Below are 24,418 nucleotides of genomic sequence, written 5' to 3'. Positions count from 1 at the left end.
CAGATATTCAAAAATGTGCATTGAGTTTAAACTGACACCATTTTTTTTTTTTCAATATGAAATAATAAAAAAATACCATTGGGCATGGAAAGACATGAAAATTATTGTGGGAAGTCCATAAAGAAAATGTAACAACAAAGATATATAAATGGGTATACAGTAAAATCCCTCTTATCTGGCACCAACGGGACCACCGACAAGCCGGATACTTGAATAGAAGTGAAATTATGACCACAATCACCACCGTACACTCACACATCTTACCATAACAAAGATCAGCTGATCTCAATCAGCAGCTGATCTGATCAGCTGCTTAAGTGTAAGCACAACACGCTTCCTCTTTTCTACAACCTTAGGCATGATGAAGGCGTCAGGCGATAAACAGTGCACACGCGGGACTGAGTCACTGAGTAAACACAGTGCAGTGGGCCGCAGGTGGTGCGAAGCAGTGCGCTCTGGTGGCGAGGGGACAAAGTATGCCTCATGCGGGAATTTTAATAGATTTTATGAGTACACATTGATTTTTTATTGATTTTAAGGCTCGGGGAAAAATGTGCCGGATACTTGAAGCTGCCGGATACTCGAATGCCGGATGAGAGGGATTTTACTGTATTCATCATTCTACTGTCTGCCATCCTTGGACACTTGGTCTATTATATCCAATGTTTAATAAAAAGCAAAATGCTTATCTGTGTTTTTTTCAATATTAAAAAAATGAAGAATGAAGTCTTTCCTGTGGTTATGCATTGTACCTTTAATTCCTGAGTGTGAAATTGAAGGGAGAAGTAACCAGTAAGGGATATTCATAAACAAAACATGCTATCCCAGTTGTTACTACATACAGTACAAAGTAAAAAATAAATAATTAAATAAATAAATAAAATAAATAGATAAATAAATAAAAAAATAAATGAATAAAATAAATAAATAAATAAATAGATAAATAAATAAAAATAAATAAATAAAATAAATAAATAAATAAAAATGAACAAATAAATAAGTAAATAAATAAATAAATAATTAAATAAATAAATAACTAGTTACTATAATTGTAGTAACCATGCAAAAAGCATTTACCTTGAAGGATTGATTCACCACCTAGGGATTAAAAATATTTTACTTTAGCATTAGTCACTGAATCTTCATTTATGATGGAGAACACTATCTCATTAAAGGTAACTTCTTCAGCACAGAAAAAAAAATCTGTTTTTTTTTTTATGTGAATGTTCATTATAGGAAAAGGAAAACTAAAGTCTATATTCATACTACTATAGTGATCAAGAGTAACAAACCCTCAATTCTGGTTTCTGCTGAGAGACGAGTGTAGTTGAGGAGAGCAGCATTTTCTAGGCACTTCTTAATCATGCCTCTCACTTCTTCAGGTGGAACTGGAGTAACTATATCCTTCATCAACACCTGCATACAAGAAATCAGCGTAATACATTTGTGTGAAATAACAGCCCATTTTGAAAGACATGTTCATCATTTCTTCTAGCTATTCCTAACAAAGTACTCACCCGTTCAAGTAAAGATAATGTGGCTTTAAGGGCACCTTCTGGTCGACCAAATGGGAAACAATACCTGTCAAAATAAAACATTTAGTTGAAACTGGAAAAGCTAGAAGTAGTTATTAATTGCTATTTACTCTCGTTGGTTGTTTAGAGAATTATTGGTTGCTAATATTTTGGTCATATGAAAACAATATTACTTTTGAGATTCTTCACTCCTCCAACCAAATAAATAACTAAAGAAAAAAAAAATGAATCTATGAAACTTGCTTTTGTGTCTTAATTTCTTCCTAATAATTATTATCATGGAACATGTACTTCAATTACTATTAGAATTTTCAATCTTAATATAAAATATTTACAAAGAAAATGCTTATTTGACTTTGAGAATATAGTTATAAATATCGTTCATGATGCCACAATACGTCTTATATGTAACTATTATTCCTCTGTAATATCCACATATATTTTTATATTTTAGATACAGGACATGGTGAAAAATGTGGAAACGAAGAGGGAATGAGAACTCTGCAAGAATGGAAAATGATAAGATTATTAGATCATTTTGATGAAAAGGACATTAATTACTGAAGTAAAATATGTATTTTAGGAATGCAATAGTATATTAGTCCTGGTAGTAACATATGCAAGAGGAAGCTGGACATAAAGCAAAAAGTCAAAGATACAGAACAGAAGCAGTGCAGTGATTCACAAGAAAATATGAATATTGTTTTCATCACAATTTAGCTTTTAAGGGACTAGACAATAAGTCCAATATATTGAGTAATTACTAAACTGAAAGACATACAATTCTTAATTTACTGAGAAAGCAGGTGCAAGAAGAGTGGATATGTAATGGAAATAAATCAAAGAAAATCAAAACAGAAAAGGCAAAACACAACATAAAGTAATCATACAACTAGCAGAGTTACACATAACACCAATAAAATGCCTCAGAAGGCAATTGATGAGCGAAGATGTCACTAATGTATCAGTGGAAGAGGTTTTTCAACAAGTGAGAGAGAGAGAGAGAGAGAGAGAGAGAGAGAGAGAGAGAGAGAGAGAGAGAGAGAGAGAGAGAGAGAGAGAGAGAGTGTGTGTGTGTGTGTGTGTGTGTGGTGAATTCAGGCACCCCACACATTGTACATTTGTCAAAACTTTGCAAAAGCCTAATGGTTGTGCTATATACCATTGGATAGAAAATTTCATTCTGCATTCAGTGCTCTCTGACAGTCACATTACAAAAAGTTTTATACTGTATTTTGCACATGCGCAGTATTGTTGTAAGTTTAACATGCTTTTTTGCCATAACTTGCATAACTCTTATTAACAACAAAATTTGAGCTTAATCAATTAATTAGTTGAAAAGCTGGAATTTTTACTTTACACATGCACATTGCTACTTGGAAGTTGGCAAAGAATGTTATCAAAATTATAACAACATGACACCTCTTAAGTTTCACTGAAATTTGTTTTGTAGCTTTTGAGAAATCCTATTTTTGACACCCTTCTACCTTTTGCAATTTACCCAATGACTTCACCCAACAGAAAAGATGAAAGCTATATCATATAAAACTGAGAGTTGTGCTATCAGAGTTGTGATATCATACAAAATTATCATACAAATGATAATGATGATGCAAACTTGAGTATGTCCTTGACAAATCCAGCTTAAAGATTCTTGGGATTCATTTCAAAACTTAATGTTAATTTGCACTTACATAAAATTTGTAATTTGGTGTTCAAGTAAGACTCTTAGTCTCTCCTTGATGTGTTGGAAGCACTCCTTCTCTTCTGCCAGGACAGTCCCCACACCATCAGGTCTGAATGAAGAAGGAGTGTTACGGCAGGACAAAATGAGGGCTTCAGTCTGAGTAATGAAGGGAGGGTGTTTCATGAACTATAACCAACTATATCTTACTTAGTCTTAAGTCCCATAATTTACATTACACTGAAAATATTTACTGCTACTAGAAAGGATTTATTGCTGCACTGTAAAATCATAGATATGAATTGAGGGAAATTAAGAAACTATGCTGTCACCTAAGAAGGAACCTCAGCAGCTGCATTATAAAAATATAACTACTCAGACATGAGCCCAATACACTGTGTAAAAGTTGAATGTCTCACTTTTTTCATACATTCTGAAGCTATATATTTCTGATGCAAATTACTTTTATAAAATAAGTACTTAACTTCATACATTAGATGCTCAAAATAGAAATACAAAGCATGAGGATGATTAATGTTGTTTTAAATATTTGGTTATGCAACTAATATATAATGATTCAGAGTATACTTTACATGATGTAAATGGCTTGATATGACAACCTTATTCTAAAGTCATGAATACTGATGGCAGACAAAGATGCATCAAGCATAAATTAACGTAACAAGTGGGCATGTCCGATGCAGTTTGCATAAAACCTGCCATGCAGTAGTGATTATTTTGCAAAAGCATTATTTCTTTTCATATTTCATATGCACCCAAACTATCTCAAATCAAATTAAAGCACATATTCTGGCACAGATCCCGACCACATCAGCAGAATTAGAAGAAAACAGAAAAAAACTATGAAACTTATATTACAAATTTGCAATGAACTTTCATTGCTTATGCTGTGTTAATTTTTATATTGATGTATAATGAGTTACTGAGAATAAGAGACTGCATGGTGGTGGTAGTGGTGGCAGAGCTTCTGTGAGCCACCCTAGGGTGTACCATCAGTGCTCAGCAGGCAGGGTGAGTGACCTTGTCTCTGAGGTGTTGACCCACCACACTCTTAATCATTAAAATAACACTGCTGTCTAGTTAGAACCACCCAAATCTCTGTCTATCGAGTTGGGGGTTGGAGACAACAGGAGCCAGCTGTGGCCTGGCCTGATTCACTCTCAAAAGAAATCAAGGCACCCTGCAGACATACATACATACATACATAGTGCATACACACATGTATAATAATCATTAGATTGCCAATCAGGCATGGAGAGATGTTCTGCCATTTTTTTTTCTTTTCTTTTTTTCCTCTTTTATGATCATACACTATAAAATGTTCATGCCTGGGTCTGAATAAAATGGGTAAAGCTGCACAGAGATGTGGGCAAACTAAAATCTATTGGCCAAAAAAAAATAAAAAATAAAAAAAATAAAAAATAAATAAATAAAAATAAAAATAAAAATAAAATTAAATTCTTCTCTCATGAATAAATCATGTTCAAGAGTATTATGAAGAACAGTACTTAATACAATTATGAAACACTGAGATAATTGGTGTGAAAACTGCTGTTTCAATATGATACATATCATGATATGATTGTAATGTAGTGTTATATGAATACCCATATGGATGCTTGTTTGTTGTCCATTTTCCTGGTTGCAAGAAGCTTGATAAGAGAGAGGGAACTACATCTACATAGTTCATAATGTAAGTATGAGGGAAGTAAGTATTTAGCATCTTAAGAAATTTTAGCCAGGAAAATTTCTGCAGAGAAGAATCACACCTATAAACAAGTAAGTTTCTCAGTAAATTCCTAATGCATTAAAAAAAAGTGGCACTGAAAAAAGAGGTTGCTTGGAAAGATCACAGTTCCATGCAGATTGACAAGGTGCTGACAAACACCCATGGATTCAAAACAGTAATTGTAACTTGGAATGAAGGCATTATCATAAATAACTAAATCTGAACTAATGGAACTACTAAAAATGCACAGAATAAGAACAATCATGCTACTCACATTAAATAAAGTTCAGCATGATATGCATTATTTGTCCTAACTGAATATATCAACTGCAACATTTCAAGTTACTGGTGCACAATGCAATAGACTCGTGAATGACATGAATATAAAATTGCAATAAATGCTCATCATGAAGCATAAAATTTTCCATCTGTAATAAAAGAAATATTCAAAATACTGGCATACTAATTATTCATATGCTTATAAAAATTTAAAATGTGTTGTGTATATCTAGCAAACTATGTAATTATAAAGATGGTTCTAGATTATATTACCATGAAATCCAATCTTCTACACTACTTTCCTTTTCAACAAACCTTGTTGGAAATGGTACGTTAGGGGCTATTGGGCCTTGAGTTTGTTCTTGGCTATGGACAGAAGACAAAATGGTGTCAGATGAAAACTAAACGTACCAATGTTTCCTACTAAGATCATTTTATGTACTATGTCGTTATTTCCAAGTAAGCTAATTTTGTTTATATACTTCCAATAAGGATGTATATTAAGAGTTAGGCAATGATATTTCCAGATTTTTTTATCCAACTACTTAGATCTTGCACCCAAGAACTGAGTGAAAATGACTATCAAAATATAATCACTGTAAATTTTCAAAATAACTGTATAATCATTGCCAGTTATGGAGAGTTCCTTACTTTTCTGGTATATGTATCTCAATTTTAGTATGTTTGTTTAGACTGTCAGACCAAATTCACTGTATATATATATATATATATATATATATATATATATATATATATATATATATATATATATATATATATATATATATATATATATATATATATATATATATATATATATATATATATATATATATATATATATATATATATATATATATATATATATATATATATATATATATATATATATATATATATATATATATATATATATATATATATATATATATATATATATATATATATATATATATAAAACTGTTACAATAAGATTATTATAAAATTAATTATAATCTCTCCATACAGTAAGAAGGTGGTTTTGATTTCCAAATCAAATATGTTCCAAGGAACATATGATAATGGTTAATACCATCAAATTTTCTTTCATCAACACTGTCCTAGATGATACCAATGGTACAAACTACTGTAGAATAATCTCTCTTACACTCATTTACATCCATAATATTTTTCTTACTTTTCAAGTTTTAAAGAATGCTTCATATTAATATGTCTACTTCAAATACCATATTTACTTAATGCCAGAATAGTTATGGCCATGTTCATGGGCTGCTACCTGGTGGCACGTCCTGTTGGCCACATACTGGATACATTTTACTGAACAACATCACATTACAGTCTTACACAACACGGCACACGTCCTGTCTACAGCCAATCAGTGCATATTACAGCAGGGATACATCAAGGATTATTACCAATAATTGTTAACATCAGAGTGGTTGGTGCCACAATAACTGATCAGTGGCTCAGACTCTTTGGAATTTTTTCATAAAGGAAAAAGCCTTTGGGTACATCACCAAATACACATTGTTATCTCTAACCATTCATTGACTGGAAATATGTTATCATGAAATATCAATCAGCCATGCTTTAAACATATAATGTAGCATGCATAAAAAAAGAAAAAAAGAAAAAAATTCACATTAACTGTAATTAGCTCTTTCAAAAGAAGGCTGAAACTGTAAGAATGTCATAGGAAGGAAATCAACTTGCATACCTAAATTACTGAATGTCTTGAAACCACTGTGATGTAACAAAATCCAATTTGAAACAGGGGAGGCCAAAGGTCAATACAAGTGACTTTCAATATTACAAATAAAAAAAATGAAACCCACTTTATGTAAATAGTAAGGAAGGGAAGCTCATTATGTATGGTTTGATTTTCAAATATACTGACACAGGCTAACAAGGTCATTTTGAATGTCACCAGGTTAGGGAGTAGTGCGGGTCATACAGCAAATGAGTGAAAGTGGCTAGAACTTTCAAACAGCAGATTTGCCACTTTACCTAAACTCTCAAACACACTTGCTTCTCCTTCCCTGATCAAGTTTTACTGACGTCATATTTTGAAAACAGTGGCATATAAATAAAAAAAAAATAAGCACTGTTTTTTCACAAAATAATTTTCTTAGCATTATCTCTTAACTGAATAAAACTTACCAAAATGTAGAAGCAACTGTATTAAGAAATTCACACAAGATTTATCATACTCAAACCTGCATGATCAGGAAAAGGAGTTGGCAGTGTTGAAGAGAGACTAGGGGAGGTGTGGGTGACAAGTGTGTGTGTAACTAACCCTAATGACACTGTCCCATCCTCGGCGGGGCTGAGAGCGACGTGGGGTGGGGGAAGAACAGCTATATTAGCAGTCACAACCCATATTTCCTGGTTTTGGTATAGTTTGTCCCATGAGTACTACCATGTATGTAGCTTACTTAAATTCAGGCACTCACACAAAAGCACACTTGTACTTTGACTCTTTTCATCTTTCTCCTGGTAGCATTCTTCTTTATTGCTCCATATATTTTTACCTCAATAATCAGGGCAATGAATTTGAGTAAGATTTAATTTCAGTCAACATCAAGGCATAGCATCTTATGCCTAACTATTATAGTGACATTTCCATTGATTATTACTGATCAGAAAATCCTTCATACAATATATTGTTTTACATAAACTAAATATGTAATTTAACTTTTATAACATATACTGTAAACTGATGTGTGAGTGGACACACAAACACACACACACACACACACACACACACACTGTAATTATATATATATATATATATATATATATATATATATATATATATATATATATATATATATATATATATATATATATATATATATATATATATATATATATATATATATATATATATATATATATATATATATATATATATATATATATATATGAAGGATCTCTGCAAGGATGCATGAAATGTTGATCAATACAAATGGCAATCATGAATAGTTTTTCTTGACACCTCCAGCAGAAAGATGTTACACATTCAAAGCACAGGAGAATAATTATAAGTTAACCTAAATAACTTCAGCACAAAAAAGAAAAACTGAATAGAAAAATAAAAAAAAACATGAAGAGGCTATCTTTAATAGTGATAAGAGCAAATATATTGTAACTATAATGAAGAGCAATTATGTCCCCATTCAATCACTGTCATTCCACTACATTCACAAAATTACACTCAGAAAATTTCATTAAAACTACCACATACACTGAATTAGTAAGAAATGGATTTTTATTTTAATTACAGATTTCCTACAACTTATAAATTAAGGAGAAAAAAAAAATCAATAATATATAGGCAATTATGTGAAAATTTTGAGATACTGAGGCCCTTTGAAAAAGTTATAACAGAAAAAAAAAACTCATATTAAATCAATTATAATAAACAAGTTTTATAAACTTTATCTGCTTTATACAAATCAAGAAGTGACTCCTTAAGACATACCTTAATGCTTGATGACTGCCAAAAAAAAAAGAAGAAAAAAAAGAAAGAAAGAAAAAAAAACACAAACTCTCATCAGTTAAAGTGATAAGGAATAACCAGAATGACCCATCTCAAAGCATTCTATGAAAAGCCTTAATAAATACTCCGAATACTGTACACATGTAAAATTGGTAAAAGAACAGTTATGACTGAATATGAGTTATTGAAAGCTCAGAAAATTTAAGTTCTAAAGTGTTTACAGATGCTAAATCACAGATGACAACACTTGCTGGAGATTATGTACACTAGTCTGGCAAACTTGCAAGTTATTATCTAGGTATCTGACAGAAATACCAGCCCTTACTTATCTGTCAGTAAGATAAGGATTGCCTTAAAAATGTAAAGCTATACCCTATACTAAACCAAGATACACTAATTTTGGCCTGGATTATAACTTTACAAATATCGTTTGTCTTCCCAGTTTTCCTTGGTTTTCCTTGTGAGGAATGCTTAAAAATAGTTTGAGGCTATTTAACATACATAAAGATCTTCAATTATATTTGAATAATCTACTTAATATTAAATCTTAAGTTTCTAAAAGTTGACATCATGAAAGGGGTACATAACTAAATACAAGCCATGCAGGTAATGTAGCTTCCCATAACACATGTCTATAATGAAGTAGGTGTTTGGTATTCATAAAATCTAAATCTTTCCGAGCGCTTCCTTTCTAGCAGAAGCCAACTTTATTTAGAGTCAGCCCAGAAACTGAAATAACTCTTGTTAAATAATTTCACTTATAAAGCAGAACTGCTGGTAATACATTCTATGAGACAGAATTGTTAAGTCACTAAGTACTATCAAGAAATTTCTAAAAATATAAAGACACTCCTACAGTAATATATTTCAGTTCCAGGCACTACCTGACACTGGATGAGTTTTAGACTTATTAACAGATGGCAAGATTATGCAAAAGGAAGGCTGAGTACAAAGACAAATACAATAAATAGAACAGGCAAGGGAAACAATTATTTAGTCAACTTACACCACCAAGACAGAAAAAAAGTGTAAGGATTAAGGCATCAAACATGAACAGTTAGAATATATTTTGGTGTGTCATAGAAGCTGTATGCAATTCAGTTCTATTTGTCTCAAAAATTAATATGAAACCTTCCTTATTACAGTTTATATCTTATAACCTAACACATAATTTATATCCAATCTAAGCTAAACCCCTTCAGCTGATTGGTTGAACCAGTATTTCGCAAAAGTCTTTAATTGGTTGATTGGTTGGTTGTCAGTCAGTCAGACTGACACAGGCTGCTCTGAGCTGCTCTCAACAACATCATATTTACAAACTTTCAATGTAACTTAGATTCATTATGAAATATTTGATATTATTAAAAATAAGAGTAGTTATATAATTTCAAACATGTACATAACAAATTAGACTGAATAAAATAAAGTGAATTTATGTAAAGAGTGCAGATTAAAAATATTTATGCATGTTTCTTGATTATGCAGAAATTCTATGAAATTGATGAATTACTGAGAAATTTAATTATGGTGACAGTTAAGGTGTTATTTTTGTTCTATTCCAAGCTATACATTCATAATTTTCACTTTATAGAACATCTGATAAAAACTTCATGATCAGAAGAAATAATTCTCTTTCTGAAATTCATTTTTACAATGAATCACGTGTTTCATAACAATCAAACGTGCATAGACAGTTCTGTACATTCTTTTACATATATTCACATGGAATTGATTAATATGAAAAAAAAAAAAAAAAACAATATGTGTTCCTTTGAAGGAAGTAATTATGTTATTTCACACAATTTATAAGATGGAATACTGATATTGAGAGGGAAGAATCGCACAAGAAGAAATGGAACTAGGCCAAAGCAAATTTTACTGACCTTATGAAGTTCTTCAATGAAACTGACTGGAGGACAATGAAGGGATTAAGTGATGTGCAACAGAAATGTGTCAATAAGTTCTCAAAACTAAACAAACATTTTAATAACAAACTGTAAGAAATTAACATAAATTACACCAGAATTAATGGTATAAGTGATGACTATTTATGATGGTGTTAATGGGCTATGGATAGATTGGAAATGTCTGGAGTGATGCTATGAAAATTTCTTTGTGGCTGTTTTGTGCCACAGGAGAAAATCTGTGAACATATGAATTCATGGAAAGTGAAACCATGGAAACGGGAGGCAGTCCATTAGTATGATGAAACATCATGTGCATGTATTTCTAGATGGACCAACTCATATAAAATTACATAGCCCATCAAGGAGAGCATCTCACAGAAGTTTCTGTCAGACACTGCCTGGCTATGGCAACCAATCAGCATCTGTTGTGAGTAATTAGTTTAGCCAATCAGCTGAACTGATCTATATGTCTATATTTGGTTGTGACAAGTTCATATGGTACTGAAGGGAAAGAACATAGCTTAAATAAATTTGTGCCAGATTGAAAGGGATAAGCAATAACTCTGTTTAGATTTAGATGGCTGCTAGGTACTTTTTAATACAAATTGGAAACTATATTATTTTATATTCATACATAAATTTATTGATATCATCTCTGTCCATTCCAATAATATATCTACAATTAAGTTATGTTTTCTTCAACCTTAATATGCCCCCTTTTTAAATTTCACTATTGTACAAGAATGTTTTTCAGGTTGTGAATGTGGATATATTCATATCAGCCCAGGAATGTTTGCTAGTTTTGAACCTGGAAATAATTCCCAGACAAGGGCTACACGACACAATGTGTAACTGCATCAGTCTTATCTATTTTCTGATGACCAGTGCACAATCTGATGAAATATAATATTCAATACTGCACATGGCTAGAAAGAAATTGTTAACCCTCTCAGACACCGCTGAATTAAAAATAAATTTTGACCACTTACCAACATTTCATCTTTTATCACTAAACATCTAATCCCATAAATTAATCTTGAGAACAATATCATGCAAATAAAGAGAAGTTGAAACCATTTTATAGGAATCAGTGCTACAGTATATATATATATATATATATATATATATATATATATATATATATATATATATATATATATATATATATATATATATATATATATATATATATATATATATATATATATATAAGGATGAGTGATGCAACAATTAATGGGTAGCTACATCTATTACAGAGTTTGTTTCACAAGAATACTACCAAAACATTTTCCATACTAAGGGTAAAGGCAGTGCAGTATCACCATTGATTTTCCAAATCATGAAATGATACTTCTGCTAAGGTATTTTATAACAGCAATTATAGTATACAACTTTGCAGCCCAATGCCTTAAGTCCGCTGTGTCAATAACATATGACAGTGCATGAGAGGATTAAATATATTTCAACCTTGCTTTACAACAAGAAAGCATAATTCTTATCCTTATTAATGAAATATAAAAGCTTTAGTTCCAAGAATAGTGCTGTAAATGGGATTCCTCATAAGCATTATAAAAGTCACACTTGTTCTGGCATTAATGATGATCATGAGGATGTTAAGAAAAGATAGCATGAAATGTCTTACAAAGTCACATATGGGAACTCTGGAATAGAAGAATAAGATTCACTTGTGCAACAATCCCAGTTGTTTGCCAAAATTCACTGAAAAATATTTTAGTCTGCAATTGTTTCCTAAAGTCAACTAAAAAATATTATAATATATTTGAAAAAAAAAGTGTGTGTGTGTGTGTGTGTGTGTATAATATATATATATATATATATATATATATATATATATATATATATATATATATATATATATATATATATATATATATATATATATATATATATATATATATATATATATATATATATATATATATATATATATATATATATATATATATATATATATATATATATATATATATATATACATACAGCAAAGTCCCATTATACAAGCATCCATTATACAAGACACAGAAGATACAAGATGTGTAAATTAGGGACTATTTTCTTTATACGAGCACAAAATCTGAAGATAAGGTGAGTAAAATTATAAAGTTTAAAATGTGCACCTTCCTGCACCCTCCTGCTAACACATCCAGGCTGTATGGTGATGGTGCTATATGATTCAGATGCATAAAGATGAGCTTGTGAGCAGTGGAAGAGAACTGCGCACCTCTCTCCTGTCCATTCATTCTCCCAAGTCCCATCAGTCCTTAACTCTGTGTCTCTCAGATTCCCACTATTATGGCCTTACTGCTCATCCTTATACTTATACTCTATCCTCATTTTTGCTTGCATGTATAATTACAATACAGAATAAGTATAGTGTATGTACAGTCCTTCATGTAAGTGATCAGTGCTTGCATGTGTTATAGTGTTACTGCTGGCATGTTCCTTCATTCACTGTCTTTGGTGTGGTATTGTGTGTGTGACTGACAATGTGGTATATAGATTGTGCCTTATTTTGTCTCTCAAGTGCTAACTATGCCTCCCAAGCAGCCAATGAATTACAGTGCAAGTCCCTGCACTAAGACACTAAGACTAAGTGAGCTAGAGTGCCAATAACACTTGCAGAGGGTAGAAATTGTAAAAAAGCACAGGAGTGGTGATGCATTAGCTATGCATTGGTGAGTGTTATACAAGTTTTATATGTTTAATCAATTTTAAATAATGTTCTTTGTATGATGTTATCTCTTTCAGGTTGCTTTATTTACAGTTCTGTAATATAGACACATTTTTTGCGTTTGGTATCTTACATTTTAGCTTGAAAACTTGCCTTTGACAAGGGTTACGGAATGTAATCCATTAGTTACGTGTTAACTTATACAAGAAGTTGGCACATGAGCAATTCAAATGAAACCTAACTGCTTGTATCATAGTGACCTCCCTGTATATATATATATATATATATATATATATATATATATATATATATATATATATATATATATATATATATATATATATATATATATATGTGTGTGTGTGTGTGTGTGTGTGTGTGTGTGTGTGTGTGTGTGTGTGTATTTACCTAGTTGTATTTACCTAGTTGTATAGTACGGGGTCCGAGCCAAAGCTCAATTAGTCCTGTCTCCATACCCGAATTTGTCCAATTTCTCTTTAAACATGTGCACACTGTTTGCCGCAACTACCTCTTCTTTTAAGTTATTCCATATTTCAACCATTCGATGCGGAAAGCTGTATTTCTTAATATCTCCCAAACAATGACTCTTCTTTAATTTCTTCATATGTCCCCTTGTACGTCTATCTCCTTCCTCCACTTTTACAACTAGGTTATTTTTGTTCTATTCCAAGCTATACATTCATAATTTGGTTGGTTGTCAGTCAGTGTGTGTGTGTGTGTGTGTGTGTGTGTGTGTGTGTGTGTGTGTGTGTGTGTGTGTGTGTATTTACCTAGTTGTGTTTTACAGGAAAAGAGCTATGCTCGTGCTGTCCTGTCTCTACATCTATAAGCATCTAGCTTAACTTTAAATTCATGAATATTTTTTGCTTGTACCACTGTTTCATCTATGTTGTTCCATATTTCTGTGCTTCTATTTGGGAAACCATATTTCTTGCCATCTCTTCTACTTGCTGTTTTCTTCAATTGAAAGAGAGGTGGTGATAGTAGTATTAGTAGTAGTATTAGTAGTAGTAGTAGTAGTAGTAGTAGTAGTAGTAGTAGTAGTAGTAGCAGTAGCAGTAGTAGCAGTAGCAGTAGTACTACTGGTAATAGTAGCAATAGTAGTAGTAGTAGTGTAGTGCTGGGAAATTAATTATGTATATTTCTACTTTTTTCCTAGGCTAAGGCCCATGTAATGTGCGAGGATGACCAGAATCTCAGTACCATGTGACTAACCCCCCCCCCCTTCCCCTCCTCTCCTCAGTGTCCTTTTGTCCTTGCTTTTTCCCCCCCCCTCTCAGCGTCACTGTGTTGACCACTTCTATAACAAATTTACCCCGTGAATAAACGTAATTTCTCCTGCTTGGCCAGGTTATAGAGGCGAATTTTTCACCTAATTCCAGAGAATGGGGAGCCCTTAATACGATAAAATTAGTTCTATAATGGTAAGGTCTTAAACCAGCTCAAACAAATCCCAGATAATTACGCCGCGCCAATGAGGTTGACGAATCTGATAAATCTTCTTTGCTTCGCCGTCCTGTTACCCCTGTTGCTACGCAAGCCGGGAAGAGATACCAGACTTTGACTAATTCCCTAATTGATTTCAAAAGTCCATTGAATTAAACTTCTTAAAGTAACAACTATAAAGTAAACAGTAACTTAATTATTCATATTTTTCATCCCTGAACTCACAACCTAGTCGCCCCCCCCCCACTAAAAAACAAAATTATAACTCTTAATAAATTTCCCCATTGGAAACCTTTATCCTTAGTTTCCCGCCGATTTCCTCACAAGCAAAGCCAGTCTCTCTCGGATTCTCCTCAGATATTCCTGTTGATAAACTGTTTTCTGAGTGGATAGATATTCGCATTTTTTCGTTCTTTTTTGTTGGTTTTCTCCACGGGACTAGTGAAACCACCTGGTTCGAGATTACCGTGTGAGACTGTCCTCAGTTCTATACATACTTTTTGGGTATATATTTGTTATTTATTTATTTATTCTCTGGTCTCCCCCACAACTCAGTAGTCGCGAAATTATCTCCATCGTAGTTTTTATGTAATTGAAGAATTCGCTACCATTTATTTTGTATTTCTGAATTATGTAACTGAAGAGTACGCTACCATTTATTTTGTATTTCTGAATTCCTTTCTTTTTATTATTATTATTTCGGATTATTCCATTATTTATTAAAAATCATAAAAGTGTCAGTATTTGTATTTCTCTTAAACTGGTGAGCAGTGATAGGATTTGTAATTATCGTCTGCCACAAGGGAACATCACACCCCTTAGAGGGCACTAAACTGGTGGCAGCGGTGGGATTTATTTCGCGACTAACCGAAAGAGGTGGAGACTGGAAATAATTGTAAATGTTGAAGGTGATGATGATGCCAAGCGAGACATTCAAAGGAGGGCGTGGACGTGCATGGTGGTGAGCAGGTGATGATTGGAGAGGCACAGAACGTTCAGGATGGAGGAGGAGGAGGAGCAGGAGTCTTTGTGTATAGGAAGGAGAAAGAAGGAGGATAGGAGTAATAAGAAATAATGCAAGGAGAAAGGAGGTGGAGGAGGAGTAATGAATAACAATGATTAAGAGGAAAACCAGAGGAGGAGAAATAGTAATGAACTATGATTTTTTTTTTCTTGAGTAATGACAAAACATGCACATGAGCTTTCTGGCCACCTGGGTCAGAAAAAGACAATTAAAAAGGCCGAAGAATTGTTTTACTGGTGTAATCTCAAGTTTGACGTAACCCAGTATGTAAAGAATTGCCTTACCTGTCAAAGATTTAAAACCTCTCCAGGGTTACAGCAGCCTTATCAGGAATTACCTTCAGTAGAGAAGCCCTTAGATAGGATAGGTATAGACCTGACGGATATGATTGCAGGCAGTGGTGGCTACCGATATGTGTTGACTATCGTAGATCACTTTAGCCGATTTGTGAAGTTCTATCCACTCAAAAACAAACTATCAGAGGGAATTGTAGAGGCGCTGCAGCAGTACATTACCGACTTCGGGACTCCTCACTCCATCGTCCTGGACAACGGGGGCGAGTTCACCTCCCAGATCTTCCAACAATTCTGCCAGCAACACCTCATCACCCTCTGTTACACCACTCCCTACCACCCGCAAGGGAACGCCATCACCGAACGACTCCATCGCACGCTCAAATCCATCTTGGCTTCCATGTGCCGAGGTTACCCGCTACGGTGGCCTCGCCTACTCCCTGTGTGTCAGGCCACTATGAATGCCGCCGTCCATACCAGTATCGCCCAACAACCTTTCTTCGCGTTTTTCTCCCGGCATGCGCCCCGAGTGGTGGGTGCCAGGCTACCCGCAGTTGATGGTGACGAGCAAGACGTGGATGTGGTCCGCCGGCTGATCCGGGAAACACGAGAAAATGACTCGGAAATACCGTAATGCGGCCAACAGGAAACGCAAGGAGCAGAAGGTAGACATTGGGGCATTGGTGTGGGTGAAGCGAGAAACTACAGAGTCAGGAGTGTGTAAGAAACTGTGTGTTCGTTGGGACGGCCCATATAAGGTGGCGGAAGTTTTAAGAGGAGGCGGTGGTTATGTGGTGAAAGACCCTTTCTCGGGAAAGATGGTGCAAAGAGCGGCAGAAAAGATCAAACAGTTTCACAGTGAGGAAGAGTACGTAGTTGCGGCTCAAGACACAGTGTTCCAACCTGATATAGAAACTGAAGTGTTACCGCCTAGAGTGTGTAACCGTCCCAGACGCTATATTGAGGAATGTTAATGTCGCTGGAAAAACGGTATAGAAAAGAGCAGAGTGCTTGGGGTAAATAGAGTCTTCCCCCTTACTTTTGCATGGTCTGGCTGGACTGGTTGTAATGAATCGTGGTATGACAGGTATGGGTACTATGTGAGAGGTGATGTAAGAATTTGAGAAGGAATAAGGAACCACTTTAATTCGCAGACTATTACTGCACTCGACAACCCGTTCGGGCCATACTGTGGTGGATTACTTCAGGACGTGGCGAGCGCTTCGCGTAATCATCTATAGTATCTCGTGGTGTGAGTGAATGTGTGGATGAGTAAATGACTGTTCGAGTGGAAGGAACCGAGTACTGGGGTGGCCGAATCTCGTTTCAGAGAGTGACGGAGTGACTTAAGGTTAAGTCCTCACACCACAGGAGGTCAAGAGGCTGGTTGGGGTGGAATTTCTTTTCTTTTTCCTTGAGATGAGAGAAAGAGCCGAGTTATGTCTCCAAGGGACATTGTGGTGATATGGCCCACAAGCCATTGTATGGGAGAGAAGGTCAGAGTTATTTCCCGACAGAGATCACGTGCAGTTCGTCAGCCTGGCTTGGTTGTGTGGTGGTGAGGGGAGGTTCTAATTACTCGGATGTGAAGGTGTTATTTTATTTTTTTTTGGTAAGGAGAAAAGAGAGAGGTGAAAAATTCTAGAACGAATGAAAGGCTCGTGTAGTGCTGGGAAATTAATTATGTATATTTCTACTTTTTTCCTAGGCTAAGGCCCATGTAATGTGCGAGGATGACCAGAATCTCAGTACCATGTGACTAACCCCCCCCCTTCCCCTCCTCTCCTCAGTGTCCTTTTGTCCTTGCTTTTTCCCCCCCCCTCTCAGCGTCACTGTGTTGACCACTTCTATAACAAATTTACCCCGTGAATAAACGTAATTTCTCCTGCTTGGCCAGGTTATAGAGGCGAATTTTTCACCTAATTCCAGAGAATGGGGAGCCCTTAATACGATAAAATTAGTTCTATAATGGTAAGGTCTTAAACCAGCTCAAACAAATCCCAGATAATTACGCCGCGCCAATGAGGTTGACGAATCTGATAAATCTTCTTTGCTTCGCCGTCCTGTTACCCCTGTTGCTACGCAAGCCGGGAAGAGATACCAGACTTTGACTAATTCCCTAATTGATTTCAAAAGTCCATTGAATTAAACTTCTTAAAGTAACAACTATAAAGTAAACAGTAACTTAATTATTCATATTTTTCATCCCTGAACTCACAACCTAGTCGCCCCCCCCACTAAAAAACAAAATTATAACTCTTAATAAATTTCCCCATTGGAAACCTTTATCCTTAGTTTCCCGCCGATTTCCTCACAAGCAAAGCCAGTCTCTCTCGGATTCTCCTCAGATATTCCTGTTGATAAACTGTTTTCTGAGTGGATAGATATTCGCATTTTTTCGTTCTTTTTTGTTGGTTTTCTCCACGGGACTAGTGAAACCACCTGGTTCGAGATCACCGTGTGAGACTGTCCTCAGTTCTATACATACTTTTTGGGTATATATTTGTTATTTATTTATTTATTCTCTGGTCTCCCCCACAACTCAGTAGTCGCGAAATTATCTCCATCGTAGTTTTTATGTAATTGAAGAATTCGCTACCATTTATTTTGTATTTCTGAATTATGTAACTGAAGAGTACGCTACCATTTATTTTGTATTTCTGAATTCCTTTCTTTTTATTATTATTATTTCGGATTATTCCATTATTTATTAAAAATCATAAAAGTGTCAGTATTTGTATTTCTCTTAAACTGGTGAGCAGTGATAGGATTTGTAATTATCGTCTGCCACAAGGGAACATCACACCACTTAGAGGGCACTAAAGTAGTAGTAGTAGTAGTAGTAGTAGTAGTAGTAGTAGTAGTAGTAATAGTAGTAGTAGTAGTAGTAGTAGTCGTAGTAGTAGTATGACTCATGACATTTCCTTTACCATACCTAGAGCCATTAGTGACAGGAAATGTGTATTTACCTAGCTGTGTTTTACAGGAAAAGAGCTATGCTCGTGCTGTCCTGTCTCCATATCTATAAACATCCAGCTTAACTTTAAACTCATGAATATTTGTTGCTTGTATCACTGTTTCATCTAAGTTGTTCCATATTTCTATGCTTCTATTTGGGAAACGATATTTCTTGATATCTCTTCTACTTGCTGTTTTCCTCAATTTCAGTCCATGTCCTCTTGTAGCTCTTGAGTCCCACACAAATGAGTCTTCTTTTGTCAACTTGATCCTTACCCTTTAAAAGCTCTGTATATAGCAAGCAAATCTCCTCTTTCTCTTCCCTTTTGTAATGATGGAAGCTTCAGTTTCCTTAATCTTTCTTCATAGTTAAATCTCTCAAACTTGGTACCAATTTGGCTGCAGCTCTTTGGATCCTTTCTATTTTCCTTATTTCTTTTTTATTATGGGGTGACCAAACAAGTGTGGCATATTCCAGTTTTGGTAGAATCACATATTCCATCAACTTTTTCATCATCTCTTCATCCATATAAGCAAATGCCCCTTTCATCTTTCTTAGTAACTCATAAGTTTCTCCAACTATTTTGTTTACATGTTTTACTGGTGATAAATTATCACTTATTGTAATTCTCAAATCTTTTTGTTCTTTGATTTTCTTAATTTCCACTTCTCCCATGGTGTAGGAACTTGTCAATCTTCTTTTGCTTTTTCCTAATTCCATCACCTTGCATTTCTTTGCATTGAATTCCATTTACCATTTCTTACTCCATTTATATATCTTATTTAGATCTTTCTGTAATATTTCACAATCCATATTGTTTTCCCACTCTTTTCAATAATTTTGCATCGTCTGCAAACTGTCAACCTCATCCACCATATCTTTGACATACACTAGAAACATTACGGGGACTAAGACTGTCCCCTGTGGTACTCCACTTGTAACTCTACACCATTCTCATTTTTCTCCCTTTATTACTGTTCTCATTTCTCTATCCCTCAAGAAGTCTGTAATCCAATTCAGTGTTTCCTTGCAAACCCCCTATATTTTGAATTTTCCATAGCAGTCTCTGGTGTGGTACCTTATCAAATGCTTTTTTTAGGTCTAAATAAACAGTCTGTCCAACCCTCTCTCTCTCTCTCTTGAATTATATCAATTGCTCTACCATAAAAGCTCACTAAATTCGTGAAACAAGATCTTCCACTTCTGAAACCAAATTGTGTGTCAGTCAATGTATGTGTTTCTTCTAAATATTCCATACATCTGTTTTTAACTATTCTTTCTGCTATTTTTGCCACCACATTTGTTAGGGACACTGGTCTGTAATTCAATGGATCTTCTTTATTACCTCCTTTAAAAATGGGCACAATATTGGCTCTCTTCCAGTCTAAAGAAATTTTTTCTTCCTTAAAAGAACATACTGTGGTACCTTCTGCCAGTTGTTCACAACATTCCTTAAACATCCAGTTAGGCACTCCATCTGGTCCTTGAGCCTTATTTACATCCAAATCTTTCATAATCTTTTTAATTTCACTTATGTCCACCTGTATCTCTCTTATCACATTGTCTCTGTGCCATGCTCTTTCTCCTTCAAATTTGCTTTCTTTGGTAAATAATGACTGGAAGCATTTGTTCATTAATTCCACTTGTAACCATGTATCTTTGTATGTGATGTCATCTTTTGTTAATTTATCTATTGTTTGCCTCTTTTTTCATCTTCCCATTCACATATCTGAAGAATAACTTCGGCTCATCTTTGCATTTGGTAACTATATCTTTCTCATAATTCCTTTCTTCATCTCTCAGGATTCTGATATATTCATTTCTTGCCTTCTTGAAATCCTCCAATTTCTCACTTCCTCCTTTTTTTCTCCATCTATTCCATGCTGCTTCTTTTTCTTTTCTTGCTGTTATACATCTCGTATTAAACCAGTCTTTTTTCTTTTTCACTTCCTTTGTTTTGATCTTTGGTACATATCTACTGACCCCTTCATTATGAATTTCCATGAATATGTCTCACTTTTCCTGCGTACTGCTTGCCATGAACAGTTGTTTCCATTTAGCCTCTGCAAAATATTCCCTCAACCTGATAAAATCTGCTTTCCTGTAATTATATCACCCATTCTTGTAAATTTCATTCCTGTTTTCTATTGGACCTCTGCCTATAATGAATTCAATTAACAGATGGTCACTTTTACCTAGTGGGCACTGATAATTTATTCTTTCAATGATGTCCATTTCCTTTGTAAACAAATCTAGCCTTGATGCCTCATCATTACCCCCAAATCTTGTACTTTCTCCAATCCATTGAGTCATAGTATTTGTCATTATTAAATTTAGAAGCATATATCCCTATGACTCTTCTCCCCCATCTGTGGTCCACTCTTCCCAGCATATCTCCTTGCAGTTAAAGTCACCCATAAGTGTTATATTATTACTCTCTGCCAGTATTCTCTCCAAACAGTTACTAGTATCTCTTAACAATAATATATAATCCTCTTGTGTCCATGCATTTGTCTTTGAGGCTACATAAGCCACTGCAAAATCTCTTCTTCCTTCTCCTTTCCTTTTTGTTTGAATTCTAATTACTTCTGCCATTCCTTCTCCTATTTCAACCTCTTCCACTCTTATACTCTTCTTTGTAAGTAACATGACTCCTCCCCCTTTCTTATTATTTCTATGTTTTATCCACACATTATAATTACTATTACCAATTCTTATATTTTCTATTGTCCCATTTAGTTTAACTTCAGTAATACCCATAATGTAGGGCTGCTTTATCTTAATATAATTATTCAATGCTCACAATGTTGATATTAAACCATTTATATTTGTATATGCCACTGTTCACTTTTTATTTTTCCATACAATATCTACATTTTCTTTTTTTTGTCAGATACCACTTCCTGAGCCTCTCGTCTTTTACCTTCCTATAGAACTTTTTTTATCTTCCTGTTCTGTTCTCGTTTTTTGCCTGCTTCTTTTATTAGATCGCTTACCTTGAGTCTCTCCTCCTCATTCATGTCCCTCTTTATCCAAACTTTCCTGTATTGCTGTCTTGTCCAGTTTCCATGCATTTGATATCACTTCCATGGCTGTTGTTTATGCCCTAAATTTTACTTTCAGTGGTTGTTCTCCTCCTTCTATATACTTCCCCAGTCCATGTATTTCCTCAATTTCACTTATCCAGTCCTCGCCTTCTCTCTGTGTATTTCCTACAACATCCTCTGCTAACTTTTTTTGTTCTCTTTCCCTCTTGTATCTTACTGGCTCTGTTTCCTCTTTTAATCCATATATAACAATACATTTCTTTTTGTTCACTGTGTCCCTTACCATCGATTCCTTCTGTTTCATCAACTTTCACAATTTCTTTACTTAAATGTGTCTTTTTCTTCTTTTGAGCTTCTATGATTTCTGTAAAGTTAACTTTTTTTCCTCTTTTTGCTTCCTCTGGATTTGATGTTCCCTTTTCATCCCTATCACTTCATTTTCCTGTTTTTTTAACAATATAATTATTTTCCTTCAATCTTGTTTTTAGATCAGCACATAGTGTTTTCAATTCTTTGTTTTCCTCTTCCAGGTCATGTTATTTTTTTTCCAAATTTTTCACTCTTTCAATAAGGTCACTGATCATTCCTTCCATCAAAGCCACTTTCCTTCCTTGCATTTTATCATGTAGTTCATTATCTTCCTCAAATTCTGGGAATGGTGACCCTGTTGGCAACACTCCTCTCCCACCTATGGCGTCCGCCTTGCTGGAACTTTTACTCATTTTATTACCTCTGTTATTACTTAAATTTTCCCTTATTTATTTATTTCTGGAGACAGGACAACTCTACTTGAGCACAGCTCCTACCTGGGAACACATTCTAGACTCCTAGTGGTGGCTGTGGTCAAACAAATTTTTTCTCTGCTGGAGCTTGGATCGCTGCTTGTTTACTCGACAATGATATGTGTGTGTGTGTGTGTGTGTGTGTGACTGATATTCCTTCTCATTCTAATGAAAAAGGATGAATATAATTTTCTTTTATGCATATCACAATAAAGTTACTTGCACAACAATGGATATGGGAAATGCATAACATAATTTCAACTATTGCACCCTTAAGCTTTAATGATTTTAAAGAGAAAAATTATAGAAAACATATGATCAAGACTGCAAAATTACTAGAGATTAAAAAATAATAATAATCAAGTATGTGCTGTTAGTAAATACTTTTGCACAAGAGGGATAAATAGTCAAGACAATTAACATATTAATGAAAAAATTAATAAATTTGTACAGCTTTGTGGTGGCTATATACTACCAACTAATGAGACAAACTTATCTCAGGTTATACAGTACTTTGTATCTAAATTAATAATATTCTTAAACTAACTTAAAAAGTAGCATGATTATAATCTTTTCGCTTCTCTGAGACCATTACACATTACACTGCATTTCTGAGACTAGTTAAAGCATACACCTATAATATGTACAAATATGCATAATTATAAACACCTACACAAACAGGCACACACATTATAAATAAATAAATAAATAAATAAATAAATATATATATATATATATATATATATATATATATATATATATATATATATATATATATATATATATATATATATATATATATATATATATATATATATTCTTACTTAATTGTACTTTTACCACAATGAGTCAAGCTAGTAATGTCTCATCTTTTAATGTTTATTTGTCATATTTATATTTAAAGTAATGAATGCTCCTTGCACACACAACTTCATCAATCAATAAATTCCATTGGCTGATTGCTCTGTCAGGAAAATTATATTTTCTCACATCTTTCTTCATCCTTTTTTTTTTGTACAATTTCTTACTGTGTCCTCTTAGCATTGATTGCTGTGGTACCACAAAGTCTGTGATATCGTTCTTTTATTTTCCTTTTACATATATGTAAAATATAAATGTAAAACTTTTACATATATATAACATGAACATGTCACCTCATTTTCATCTCTCGGATTTTCATCTCTTGTCAAGCCCTTCTTCATAGTGAAGATCTTTCAAGTCTGGTACCCATTTTGTACTTGATCTTTGCACTTTACCTTTTCAATTCATTTTTTTTTCAGAAGTGAATTCCCTATTACTGCTGCATATTCAAGTGTTGGTCTTACAGATGTGATTATTTTTTTAATTATTTCCTCATCTATGTATCTAAGTGATATCCTCATATAAGTATAAGTGGTGCATGTTCCATGCTTTGGCATTTATGTGGTCTTCTGATGATGGCCTGTTATTTATTATTACATCTAAGTCTTTTTCCACAAATATCATGATTAACAAGAA

At 33.9% G+C, this 24,418-nt stretch overlaps 1 protein-coding gene across 1 annotated transcript in view; it reads right to left on the bottom strand.

The window, feature by feature from the left end:
* Positions 1-1,216: 1,216 nt before the first annotated feature.
* The window catches only part of LOC135108629 (calcium-dependent secretion activator-like), a 46,232-nt gene continuing 23,030 nt past the window's right edge, over positions 1,217-24,418 (bottom strand). Inside the window, exons 9-11 of the mRNA XM_064019787.1 lie at positions 3,230-3,331; positions 1,518-1,581; positions 1,217-1,416 (exon numbers count right to left, since the gene is read on the bottom strand). Of these exons, the coding sequence (XP_063875857.1) occupies positions 1,261-1,416; positions 1,518-1,581; positions 3,230-3,331 (322 nt within the window). The 3' untranslated portion in view covers positions 1,217-1,260. The remainder of the gene's footprint in view (positions 1,417-1,517; positions 1,582-3,229; positions 3,332-24,418) is intronic.

Source organism: Scylla paramamosain, chromosome 17, assembly GCF_035594125.1.
Source record: "Scylla paramamosain isolate STU-SP2022 chromosome 17, ASM3559412v1, whole genome shotgun sequence".
NCBI lineage: Eukaryota > Metazoa > Arthropoda > Malacostraca > Decapoda > Portunidae > Scylla > Scylla paramamosain.
This window is presented reverse-complemented; position numbering and strand designations above follow the sequence as displayed.